The 12,482-nt window shown below is 42.5% G+C and overlaps 1 protein-coding gene across 2 annotated transcripts in view; it reads right to left on the bottom strand.

The window, feature by feature from the left end:
* Positions 1-3,255: 3,255 nt before the first annotated feature.
* The window catches only part of GCN1 (GCN1 activator of EIF2AK4), a 41,845-nt gene continuing 32,618 nt past the window's right edge, over positions 3,256-12,482 (bottom strand). Inside the window, exons 49-58 of one of the 2 annotated variants that reach the window (XM_065851362.2) lie at positions 11,621-11,890; positions 11,215-11,328; positions 10,470-10,700; positions 9,690-9,883; positions 8,986-9,100; positions 7,755-7,851; positions 6,818-6,966; positions 6,139-6,243; positions 4,415-4,633; positions 3,256-3,953 (exon numbers count right to left, since the gene is read on the bottom strand). In XM_065851362.2, coding sequence (XP_065707434.1) covers positions 3,828-3,953; positions 4,415-4,633; positions 6,139-6,243; positions 6,818-6,966; positions 7,755-7,851; positions 8,986-9,100; positions 9,690-9,883; positions 10,470-10,700; positions 11,215-11,328; positions 11,621-11,890 — 1,620 coding nt within the window. In that variant the 3' untranslated portion in view covers positions 3,256-3,827. The remainder of the gene's footprint in view (positions 3,954-4,414; positions 4,634-6,138; positions 6,244-6,817; positions 6,967-7,754; positions 7,852-8,985; positions 9,101-9,689; positions 9,884-10,469; positions 10,701-11,214; positions 11,329-11,620; positions 11,891-12,482) is intronic. The other variant, XM_065851363.2, reaches the window with a different exon arrangement.

Below are 12,482 nucleotides of genomic sequence, written 5' to 3'. Positions count from 1 at the left end.
CGGCCGACGGCCGCGCCTGCGCAGAAGGTGGGGCAGGCGAGAAGCCTCGTGCGCGGCGGCGGCGGCAGTGGTCGTGGCGGGATGGTGAGGGCCGGGCGCTCATTCCCCTCCCCGGGAACCCGTCTTTCTCTTGTGCCGGCCCACCGCGGCGGCGTGGCCCACCTCAGCTCCCTCAGGCGCTCGCATGAGGCCTGTGGATGCGGCAGCAGGGGAGACTGCCCCCGGGAAAGCACCGAAGGCCTGAGGGAGCCTTGGCGCTGCCTCAGCGAGGCGCCTGTGCGCCAAAGCAGCGAGTGCGCAGCGACAGGAACAGTGCCCACCAGGGCCCGGCTGCCAGGTGAGGGAAACACAGTCCCACAGCAAAGTCCTGTGAAATGGGCAGGGGTGTCGGGCAGGCCCAGCAGTTCAGGCCAGGCTGGAATTAAATTCCTGGGGTTTTAATGCAGAGGTGTGCATGGGTATGGCTCAGGAAGGGCCTTGGTTTCACACACGGGCAGCTGTGCCTGTGCCATCCACAGCCCAGAGCCGCAGAATTTCAAATGGCACTCTCACAACTGGCTGACACAAAGCCTGAGTGATTCTGCTGTCGCTTACACACATACTGCACAAACTCAGTGACTGTGATCACTTCTAGGTGGAGACACTGCACAAGAACAGTGCCAGTTTTCTCTTTGATTATTTTTCCTACAAAATTTATGTTCTTGCTGGTAATTCAGCTCCTTGGATCAAACAATACAGTGTTTTGGTCTAGAATATGTCAGTTACTTAGGATTACTTCTTTTCCCAGTAACCAAGGTTTTCAATAGTACATGAAATGTGCTACAGTAAAAGGCAACATGCTAGGTATTGCTTCTATCTTAAAAATAATTTTGGTTTAGCATAGACTCAAACCAAAATACCAACATGATTAATTAAGTTGATAAAGTTTAGAATTCATTGACACAAATACTCACATGCATTTGTCTCTCATATGAGGAGAGCTTAACAGTGACTGGAAAGCTATAGACTCCTCTTTGGATTTATACCATAGGGTTTAGTTAAGGGAAATAAGAATCTCTTTTTAAGGCAGTTGTCTCGAACCAATTATAATTTCTAGTGTCTTCGCTGTAGGATATTGTGGTATGGGTTCCACAGTTACATTTTTTGTATTTGTATGCGGTTCTTCTGGAAACAGATGGGTAAAATAGCATTTCTGGGTTGAAGTTTATTTTTTTTAGCACATAACAATTGCATCTCCTAAATACTTCTGATCAACAATATGGCTAACGTCTGTGGTAGTAGTTATAAACCTTCCTTAATCTCAGCCTTCAAGAAGCATTGTAGCCTTCAAAGCTCACCCCTGTCCAGTCTCACACATCTGAAATCCACTGAGATGACCTCCATCGTGGATTCGCTGTGGATTTAAAGCACCATACCCTATAGCTCATTCTGCATTATTCATATGACGTTGCTGAGGAGCAGGAAAAAGGCTGGAGTGTTACCAGATGTGAACATGCGTTATTTTACAGCCTCATGCGTACAGAAACCCTGCTAGAAAGGGGTTTGCAGCACCCCAAACCTAGCTTAGTGCTAAAGCAACTCCCCCCCGACCCTGCATGTCACCCACCCAGTAAAGTACCTGGGCAGCCCATTGTATAACCCCACATGTGCCCTGAGCATCAGGGTAACTGAGGGAGCTGCATAGCTGTGGGGAAATCCCTTGAATCCAGCGTACAAACCACCAGCTCAAACCCAAAGTGACAACGACTCCTATTACCTTTAAACTCGGGAAACCTCATCATGTGAGAAGTGTGAGACAGCGTGCTGTTATCTAATAAAATGGACAGTACAAACTGTGACTTACCTATGGAAAAAAATCAAAATATTTGAATATTTTATACTTTCACATTTGTCTCATTTTCATTGAAATTTTTAGTGCCTTGTAAGTTTAAACATCTCTCATAAATTATTTTTTGTTCTTCTTGAAATACACCCAATTGAGCTGTCACTCAGAGACAGTTGCTTGACAGTTCAAAGACGTTATTACAGTCAGTTGTGGGGAAAAATTATCTTTTACTGACAACTGGTATTTTTAAGACATTTGAAATGAGAAAAAAATTAATTCTTTAGTCTCCAAGCTGGCACAATGAATTTATCAGATCTCATGTTGTGGCAAAAATTATGGGTATTTTATTATATTGCAGTGTATAAATAGTTTAGTGAAAAGTAGCTATCAAAATCCAAATTCAGTGTTATGCTCTAATGGAAAAATCAGCATATTCTCAATAAGCGCAAATGTTTACAAATATATAAAGGGTGAGTGTCAGGAGGATGGAGCCAGGTTCTTCTCGGTGACAACCAGTGGTAAAAGAAGGGGTAATGGGTTCAAACTGGAACATAAGAGGTTCCACTTAAATTTGAGAAGGAACTTCTTCATGGTGAGGGTGCCAGAGCCTGGCCCAGGCTGCCCAGAGAGGTTGTGGAATCTCCTTCTCTGCAGACATTCAAACCCGCCTGGACACCTTCCTGTGGAACCTCAGCTGGGTGTTCCTGCTCTGGCGGGGGGACTGGACTGGATCCCTAAAATTCTGTGATTCTGTGTGATTCTTCTCCTCTCCTCATGGTCTGAGACACTCAGACTTATATGCAGGGAAGATTCCCCCCCAGACACCACCCATCCACTTGAAACAACAAATCTGAATGCTCTGGCTTCTCAGGTGCAACCAGCTTCTGTGTAGTTTCATAAAATAGATAAGGCTCACTTAACTATTACTCTACATAGAATACAAAGCTCATTTTTCCTTCTAAAATTTGCATTCTGCAACAAGATTTTCACTATTTCCATCACGTGGCATAAAAGGTATTAATAAACAAAAATAAACTTCTAAGAAAGAAGTATATGTGGCCAGATAATACAAAATACTGGTTTTGTTGAGCAGTGCAACTCGGTGACAAAAAAAAAAAATCTGTGTGTTTGAAATGTGAATCCTTCTTGTGAAGCCTTTGAAGACATAAAAAATAGAAGACTTCTCACATGTTGAACAACTAAAAATATTTTGGAAATTAATAGGAGTAATTACTTACAAATTTCATTAAATGTCAGGTCTGGCTTGGTTTTAAGCCCTAGCTTGTCTCAGTTTTGCAAAAGATTTTTATAGATTATAGCGCTACCCACTCTACAAACCATATGCCCTAGAAAATGCAGGTCCAAAAAAATAAATCACAGTGTAAGCTTGTTGACAAATGAGTTTGCAAAAAGAACAGTTTACACCAGAATGGATCAAAGTCAGAGCCTTTATTAAATGTTCCTTCTTTAAACAGACTGCATTTAATCCCCCTTTCGCATTTGCGATTTCTAAGGCTATTTTAAATACTTCGTTTTACAGGGATTTTCACTCTTCAGAACCGTCACAAGCAGCAAGTTAGCAGTACACAAAAACAATATGCTTTAATCACTGAGTTCTGTTCCTGCTTCACAAGGTCTGTGGAAAAGACCGACAATACTTCAGTACTGGATTTTTTGCACAGACCCGGGAAAGGAAATAGGTGTCACCAGAGTTTAAGCCTGATGTGCTCTAGCCACATCTCACAATTGGCCACACAATTTACCATTATTGATTAGTATATCTGTTTCTTGCACATTATCTGTTTCAAAAAGGGGACCAAATTGTCAATTTTCAGCTAATGCGGGTCTAATTAAGGCTATTCTGGTATATTTGATACTAAAATACTCTCTGGGAGTCCTTTTCATTAAATCCCATCAGAATTATCATTTTCAAAAATGAAAACATTTAAAATAGGTGTTTGATTTGAAATGCTGATGCAGCGGCCAGGTCAGTGTTTTCTTATCACGTCAGTATAGTGTCATCGATCTGTTCCTCCGAGTCCGCCTGGGCCGCCAGCTTCCTCAGAGATCGCCTGCAGCTTTCGTTGAGAAGCTCCAAGCTGGCAGCGTCTAAAATCTTGGAAACCGACTGTGGAAGGAAGACAATGCCAATTACCGATTCCTTACGACATACCATTCAAAATAAGAACGTAAGCGCCATAAAAGCTGTATTTATCTAAAGTCTTTCAAACATACCAAAATCCTGCATCTGGTTTTATGATTCCGGACATGGGAACTATCCGAAAGTAGCTAAGACGTAGAAAAGCAGTCTGGAAATGGCCATATGAAGTAGTCCATCCCAAAATACTCTCTCTAGCAGCACTACTGCTGTGGTGGGATTATACAAGTGACAAAAGCACTGACGTCACAGTCCCAGCTAAGGACCTACAGCACAGTAAGTGCTGAAGGCATTTTGAAAGCAAGGCTACCATGTTAAACATGGGAGTTACGTTAAACACCTTGATTTCAGTAATACCACACTGTATGGTTGCACATATGCAGAGCAATGTGACACACCTCTACCAACCATCACATTTTCTTGTCTCATACCTCAAGCACTTCTTCACCCACTCTCATCTTCAGAAGGTTGACGATAGCTTGGTCGCTGTAGGCTCTCACGCTGGTGTTTTTGTCCTTTGTGTTGTCCAGAAGTGCTTTGAGAATTGGTTTAATTGTCGGAGGATCCAGTGAGGGAAGATGGTTTTTATTGGCCCACCAGATCATCTTTTCTGCCACTAGCTTTATGTCACTGGATGAGTTCTGGAGACACTGAAGGAGACAAAGATGGACTTAAATGCAGATATACCAAGGACAGGTATTTAAAGCAGTAGTTAATATTTTTAATACTTAAGTATTTTCAACAAGAAAAGCAAACAGTTTTCAACTCACAGGTACACAAGAAATAAACTTGTTAGCACCAAGTCTGACTAAACTCTGTAACAGTAAAAGAAGATCAAACCCTGAAAACAAGACACATTTTCAAAAGAAAACTTCTGAAAATGTGGTTGACAACAGGGTCATAGGCTTCTGTCAGCTCTCAAGGAATGACAGTGACCACTCAGCGCAGCAAAAGCACCTCTAAAATATACTCAATCGGCAGCAACAGCCCAGTCAGTCTCTGGTTGGAGTATAAGGCGCATTTCAACAGTGGATTTAATTTTAAAATTAAAAAAAAGTAGAGCTTTGTATTTTTTATTTAATCTCAACATACTTAAAACAAGAAAGCTGATATCTGAATGTCAGCTCCATTAATACTTGATAACAGTATTGTGACAATGGTGATACTTGGATTTTAATGCAATACTATGATAGAAATTCATATATAAATGTAGAATTTCAAACAAAAAGTCTGCTTTGGAGAATGATGGTCTGCATCACATCAGTTTGCGTGTTCGGTAGTTTTTTAAATAAATTGAAAATAAATGTAAAGCCTGAAAATGTAACACATTTTATTTACAATAGAGATTACAGGCAAAAGAAGCAGCAGGTCTCCTGCTCTAGTGCTACTCCTATTTCCCTATCTTTTCTAAAACGTTAAAAATATCCAGAGGTTCTAATGTTTAAAATTCAAATCCTGTCTACCATGAGGGATACTTTCAGGGGGAGGGAAAAAACCAAAAACCAAACCACACACGCACAAAAACCCCACAAACAAAACTACAACACAAACCCAGAACATCCAAGAAAGAAAGGACTTGCGAGGTAGAATATTTAAACGTATGTCAATTGAAAAAAGCATTAACTTCAATACTCTTTTATCTCAGTCTTTGGGATATGCTCGCTTCCACAAAAGTGGAAGTCAAGGAGACCTGCAGCAAAACCAGGTAAGAGTTGGTATTTGATACATTTCTAACAAAGGCCCTTTGACCTTTAGCAACCTTAAAAAACTGACAGCTCCCCCTCATCTCTTTCCTCCTCCAACAGCTGTTTGTTACTGCCAAGGAAAAAACAAATTCCTAAGAATCAAAACTTAAGTTTACCACGGAAAGATCAAAAGTCAAATTTCCATATTACAGCAGGGGTCGTGGTATTGTATGCACAGCTGCAGAGCAGGCTGATAAAGTGATTCTGGCTGTATTTCACCACAAAAAGATCTATCTAGATTTTCAAGGATCAGGGGATTCAGAGCTTCCCAAGCTAAAGCAACAAAGCTTTCAGTTTTTATGCTGGTTACCATACAGAAATTTGACAGAGACAGCCCCCCTTGAGTTAGATCCAACAAAGAGTCAGATGACAGGACAACACTGCCAGGTAGCTCTTGGAAAATGTCTTACCTTGATGAAGAGGCTGGAAAGCTTTGGAGGCAGGTTCCCTCCTTCTTCCATGTGGTATTTCATAAGGAAGCCCATCCCTCTGATGCCACTGACTGCAATGGGAATCTTCAACATAAAGATAAAAATCGGTGTTACTACAGCAGAGTTCAGTGGCCTGTATAACTGCGCCCACAGACACATGGACTAGTGAGCTGCTGCGGAAGGCTACACAGATCTTTAAAAGCTGCAGCACGCAAAGGAAAATACTGAGTTAATGTTACTGGGTAACGAGAGAACTACGAGCCATATCGAATAACGTGGCAGGCCCCACAGAGCCCACAAGTTCCCTACACCAAATTACTCATTCAACCCTAGATTTAAAATCTTCCTCCTAAAATGAAATATTGTCATTTGTAAACCTGTCCCGTGAACGAGAACTTTAATAGGGGAACAGAAGCACAATTCCAGTGAAAGTACTCTGCACCTGTAGATTATTTAATCTTCATCTCCACAGAGATCAGAACTCAATCACAACAGTCATGTAATTTCATTCTAAAACTGCATCTAGCCAAGGGACAACCTTCACACAGCACTTGGGGATTTCTGTTCTGTCTGGTACCACAGCAAACCTGCACACCTTTTAAAACTACTCCCAACAAGAGCTTCTAACAGAACTGCCCCACTCTCGTGTAGCACTCACCCTGTCGGCAGTGGCATTGCTGAGGATCATCTCCTGGACGCTGTTGTAGTATTTGGGGGAACACAGCCTGCTAGGAGCAACGCTGACAGCCACCGAGAGAGCCAGGCTTCGGCCGTGCCTCACCATCCAGTCGATGCCAGAGACATCTGCTGCAAGTGGAGAAAAAGAACAGATACCCATTCCTCTTCATTTAAGAAAGCTTTTGTCTGTCAGTTCACTTCCTAAAGCGATACACCTTGCTTCCTCCACTCCTCCCAAAAAAACAGAGTGCTAACATGCAACACCTCTACTAGACAGGAACACTTCAGCAGACACAGAAACCAGACATAGGTGACTGTCTTGTTCAATCCTGTCCAGCCCACGCCACTTAGTGGATGAAATAGTTTGGCACTGGAATTACACAAGCTTTGGCTCTCTAATGTAAAAGTCATCTGTCATTTGAAAGCAGCTAAAATATTCCCATTTTAATTCCATAGAGAATAATCCTGTAGCACTTCCTACAAAATTCATGCTTTAATCTAACTTAGATTAATTAATTAATTACTTAATTCTCCAAAAGCTTCTGAAGCCATCAGATGTGATCCACCATTAGCATGAGCCAACCTAAGATCAGTGTGTCATCAAAACATGCAGAATGGCCCCTCCTGTCCACCCTGCCTGAACATCCTGTCACCTCCCATCCTCTCTGTCAGCACTAGCGATCACTCAGCCATGCTGGGACTTTCATCACCTCAGCTGAAAACAAATAAGCCCAAATTACAAGCACCACCCTGCCCTTGACTATGTACCAGGGTGCACAGATTAACAGCCACGAGCAAAGAGAAGTACAAGAAAATCTCGAGCGGAGATGCAGGTTTAAGATAAAGAGAGGAACCTAAACAATTAGTCACCAAGTTTGCCCAAACCAATTCCAGTCACCATAAACAGCTTCACCTACCCAGTAAGTGCTGGTGGAGAACGGTGCTGAGCTCCTCTTCCGACAGAAATGCGCAGAGCTCTGCCAAGCAGCCGGCCGAGGCCATGCGGGTGGCGTCCTGAAGGGGAGAGAAAGAGAAGAGTAACACCCGCTGAGCTCAATACTCATCAGAGACAAGGAACAAGAGCAGCAAGTGACAGGAGATGATACGAAATAGGAGGAAACATTTTAGTAGATAGCCTTTCACTCCTATTACCTGTGGGTTTCTCAGTTCCTAAGGTTTCTTGTACATAACAGAACTTAAAGCCAAATCCATAGTCAAAAAAAGCCAGCAGAGAAGTGTTGGAGATCTCATATAAATTCTGATTTGTTAAGTGGAAAAGTCATAAAGATGAAAGTGAATGTTTTAAAAGATGTGTTAAGAGTGAAGCTTAGGTTCACAGTCTAGAAAGTATGTGTTACTTCCAGCCATCTCCAGATAAGCTTACCTCTGTGATAAACTCACACTACTTTTCATTTAAAAGTGCCAGGTTTTGGTGTTTTGGCTGGCCTATGTGACAACCCCAACACTACTCCTCTCCACCCTGACACTTACTATCCAGTGGGAATTTTTCAGTTTTTTTATTCTAGCATGCCAACAGTTGCAAGTCTATTAAAACATAACACAGAAATTACTAGGTGATGAATTTTAGTCTCACAGATGATACTGTTGCTATCTGCCATGTACAGAAGACCCTCTATTAAACGTGGAGAGCTCCTTGCTCATTGGAAAAAAATCTGCCGTTATCTGAAAAATGTCTCACACTTAGCAATAAACCCACCTGAGAGCCTACAAATGCACACATAGTGAAAGTACTGCAGGTTTTCTCTAAGATAAAAAGAAAATTCTGACTTCAGAGCTGCCTCAAACATGTTGGTGAGGAGCTGCAGGTCAAACCCACATATATGGTTGCTAAGGAAACATTAAACTCACAGATTTTCAGAGTTACCAGTGATTGGCTACAAATCTCTAATTCTTGCACCTGACTCTCAGCTAAGACACTTCAAGGCACCAACAATATCGATTTTACAGGCCATATTCAGTTTAGTGAGTAATGCCCAACCACATGCTTCTTTATATAAGTTTCTTTCCACTCCATCATTAGTAATTTTCCCCAGAAGTTATTTTAGAAAATAATTCAGTTAGAAAGTTCAGATTTTCATTTTAAGACTGTCCACAGGAGGGATCCTTTGCAGCTGGCTGCAGCCATACCTCATCGTGTCCCAGCATCCCCAGAAGCACCGTGCTGATGTTCTTCCTGATGGCAGCATCTACTTTTGCACCAGCTCCTCGTGTTACAAACCGCAGGGCTTGCAGCATCGTGTCCCTGGAAGTGATCACAATGGACAGTCAGACACTGCCTCACCCCAAAGAAGAAACTGAGCTCCGCATACCGGTCACAGTTCCTTACACAGCAGTTAAACTGATATTCCTTACAGTTTAGGAGACTGATACTCTCTGCACTGCTGAAAACTCCACCACAGACAACATTTTCACGTTTTTCTCTCTCTGCTACAATGTAAATATTTTCTGACTATTCAAATATTAAAAAAATTCTCCAATGAGGAAGTTAATTTCTCAGGGATCTGTGCACTTAGGATACAACAGGTGCATTACTTCGGGTTGGATTGACAACTGAAAAAGTCTTGTATCTGAAAGTGAGCTGCAGTGGGTTGTGCAGGGCAGGAGAACTGGGTCAATGTGAAGCAATGCTTCCCTGAGAAACTGTCACAGCTTCTGACCCAGGACATCCCTTCATCCGCATTCTTTGATTTACAACCCTTGAGTAGAAGTTAACACTGTTCAACTAATAAGTAAATATTACTCTCAGAACTAAGGACGTTTTGTTCATTCATCCAAGCCCTTTCTTACGTCCTTAGTTAGCAGAAAGGCCTGAGGTATCATCCATGGCTCACCTGATGGCAGAGTCATCACTGGAACGAATTCCATTCAGCAGCTCCGTGAAGAGAGGATCCACTTTGACATGGATGACGATGAGTTTACCGAGAGCATCAGCAGCTTTAAGGCGAACAGCACGGTTTGAGTCTTGTAGGGCTTTGGTGAAGGTTGTTTGCAACTGGGGCAAGAATGGTTTCAGGGCAATCTCAACCTGTACCAGAGAGAAGAGAAGGGAAAGTGGTGCAGTCAGGTCTGAAACAGTGGTTAAAATCAAAGCCTGACCTCTTCTATAGCAGTTTGGTATCACAAGTGGCCCTTACTCAGATCTAGCACACTGCTAAAATAGCAAAAACATGAAACAATACTTTACCACAAGACTTTGAACTTTTCCAAATGTAATTTTCTGCACACTGACATACAGGAGTCACGCTGAAAAATTTCACACTATCATGAACAACCTTTTGTACACTAAAGCTCAAAGATACATAAATGATCGTCTCTGCACTTAATTCATAAAGATGGTGGACACAGGAGAGACTAATTACATGGTAGTTTTTAATCACTTGAAAGTGGGACTGACATTTAGCAATATTTCTAAGAAGCCCAGTGATTCAAGCATTGGGACTTTTTTGATAGGACAGGAGCTGCTGGGAGAATACAACCCAGTACCAGTGCCATGCCGAAATATCAAATCCAGCCCAGCACACACCTGAGCTGTGTTTACACAAAAGGCAACAAATATTTCTGAAGGTTACCATGGCAAACTCACAACAGCAGTCAATTACTTTGAATCTTACCTTAGCTAAAAGAAGGCTTAATGTTTCAAGCAGAGCCACCTTGACATTCCAGCTGAACCGATCTCCCAGGATCCGAATCAGTGGCCCAGTAATGCTCACCACAGATGGTTTAAGAGCTTCGGCAGAAGTCAGTTTAATAACCAGCCCTAAGGCCTTTGCTGCCTCCTCCTTCTGCTCTGGATTACCAGTTAAAACACCTTCCCGCAGCACCAGGAGTATAGAAGTCACTCCCTGTCACGAAAATTGGATAAGAAAGCTTAGACGCTAAAATGCAAAAAATGTGTATCTTATTTTTGCTCCCCTTATACACCAGATGCACAGACTTGGAGAGTTTCTCTCAATTTCCTGTTGACCTTCAGCTGCCTGCTTCCACATTTACAGAGCTACTTTTATTTGGTTTGATTTCACGCATCTACGCCTCACTAAGCCAGTTGCTATGAGAAAAGTGGTGGCGGCTCAGGCAATTTTTAAACCAGAGAAATTTGGCACAGAAGTCCAGCATTACTCCCCCACAGAAAGCAGCGAGCAACCATGACTTATGTGCATAACAGAATTGTCAAAGATCTTGTTACAAAAGGAGTCTTCTGTAGGGTAACAGCAGCAGTGACCTACAAAAAGCCTCTCTACAGGTTTGGAATACCCAGACAGTCACTGCTTCTAATAGCTGTAAAGTTGTATCGATCAGTACCCCCAAAAGATGGGGTATTTTGGCTGTAACAAATCCACGCTCATTGTGACCCTTTACCTTCTTAGGAATACAGAATCCTGGCACATGTTCGCCTTTGGCCTCATTCCCTACGGTCCGGATATCCCTGTGCAGGTCCTCGATGAGAGCGAGCTGGTTCGCAGCGTCTAATTTCTGCAGGAGAGAGGGGGAAGACAAAGATGAGGCAACCAGCTGTTCTTTGTGAGTTCTTCTCAGGTGTGTAAAGAGAAGGCACCTGTTTCCTGCCTCCTCCAAAGACCTGGCTACTGGCTCACAAAGCTGAGGCCAAGCTCATCTTAGAAATCTCAAATCTTTGCAGCGTTTGCAGATATAAATGTAGCTTACAATCAGAACAGCAGGTTCGATTTAGGCAGTATTTTACCAGTTATTCCCATTTTCTCCTTGACAGGCATTACCACTGTAACCTTTTTCAGCTGCCTCTCACCTTGGTGATGGAATTAAGCGCATCCCAGCTCTCATTCAAAACTACAGGGTTGGTGTCATTAAACAGACGGATCAAGCCTGAAACCAGGCTCTTCAGATGACCGGTGTAATCTGCTTTTGTCTTGGAGCAGTAGATATTCAGCATGACAGCTGCTGCCTGTCTCATTCCCAGCTCAGGGCTGCGGGTAGCTTCAAGTAAATCTTCAGTTATAATTCTTTGTCCAGCGTCATCTTCCACAGACAGGATTACAGACTGGCAGTTTGCCATCTCCTAAAGAGTCCAAATTAACTTCTCATTAACTCTCAAATAGAACAAAGCCAAATTTAGCCCCTGGCTTCCCCGTGTTATCCACAGCATTATGTCTTGGAGAGATACTACAACATACCCTGCTCGCTAACTGTTTCTCATTAAATAGCTGGTCATATCACCATTAAAGGCTCGACTCAGTCCTGGAGCACAGGTAAGTACATAACCAGCTCTCGAAATCTAACAAGTGACCAAACTCTGTGGAACCGATTGCTGCGCAGGCTGCTTTCCAGCTGCAGAAGGGTTAATTTACAGAAATTAGAGTAGCTCAGTCTCCCCCATCTTACTCATCCCTGAGAGACTGTGAATCTTGTCAGATAACAGTTTTTTTGATTTGGATAATTTAATGTTGTGTGTCATAATACTAATTACAAGCCGGTCTATGGGTACATTAGAGATCTCCAGGTAGACTTGGGGCTAGAAGCTGATCTAATGGGCATCTACAGCAGACAGACAACAGGACTCTGTCACTCACATTCCTGATTCACCAACTTATATACATGTCTATCCGCAATCACAACTCCAGGATGTTCTCTGGAGTCGAAATATCAGATGT

The sequence above is a fragment of the Patagioenas fasciata genome, chromosome 17 (genome assembly GCF_037038585.1).
Source record: "Patagioenas fasciata isolate bPatFas1 chromosome 17, bPatFas1.hap1, whole genome shotgun sequence".
NCBI classification, from domain to species: domain Eukaryota; kingdom Metazoa; phylum Chordata; class Aves; order Columbiformes; family Columbidae; genus Patagioenas; species Patagioenas fasciata.
Note: the sequence above shows the minus strand (reverse complement) of the source record. Positions and strands in the feature narration are given on the sequence as shown.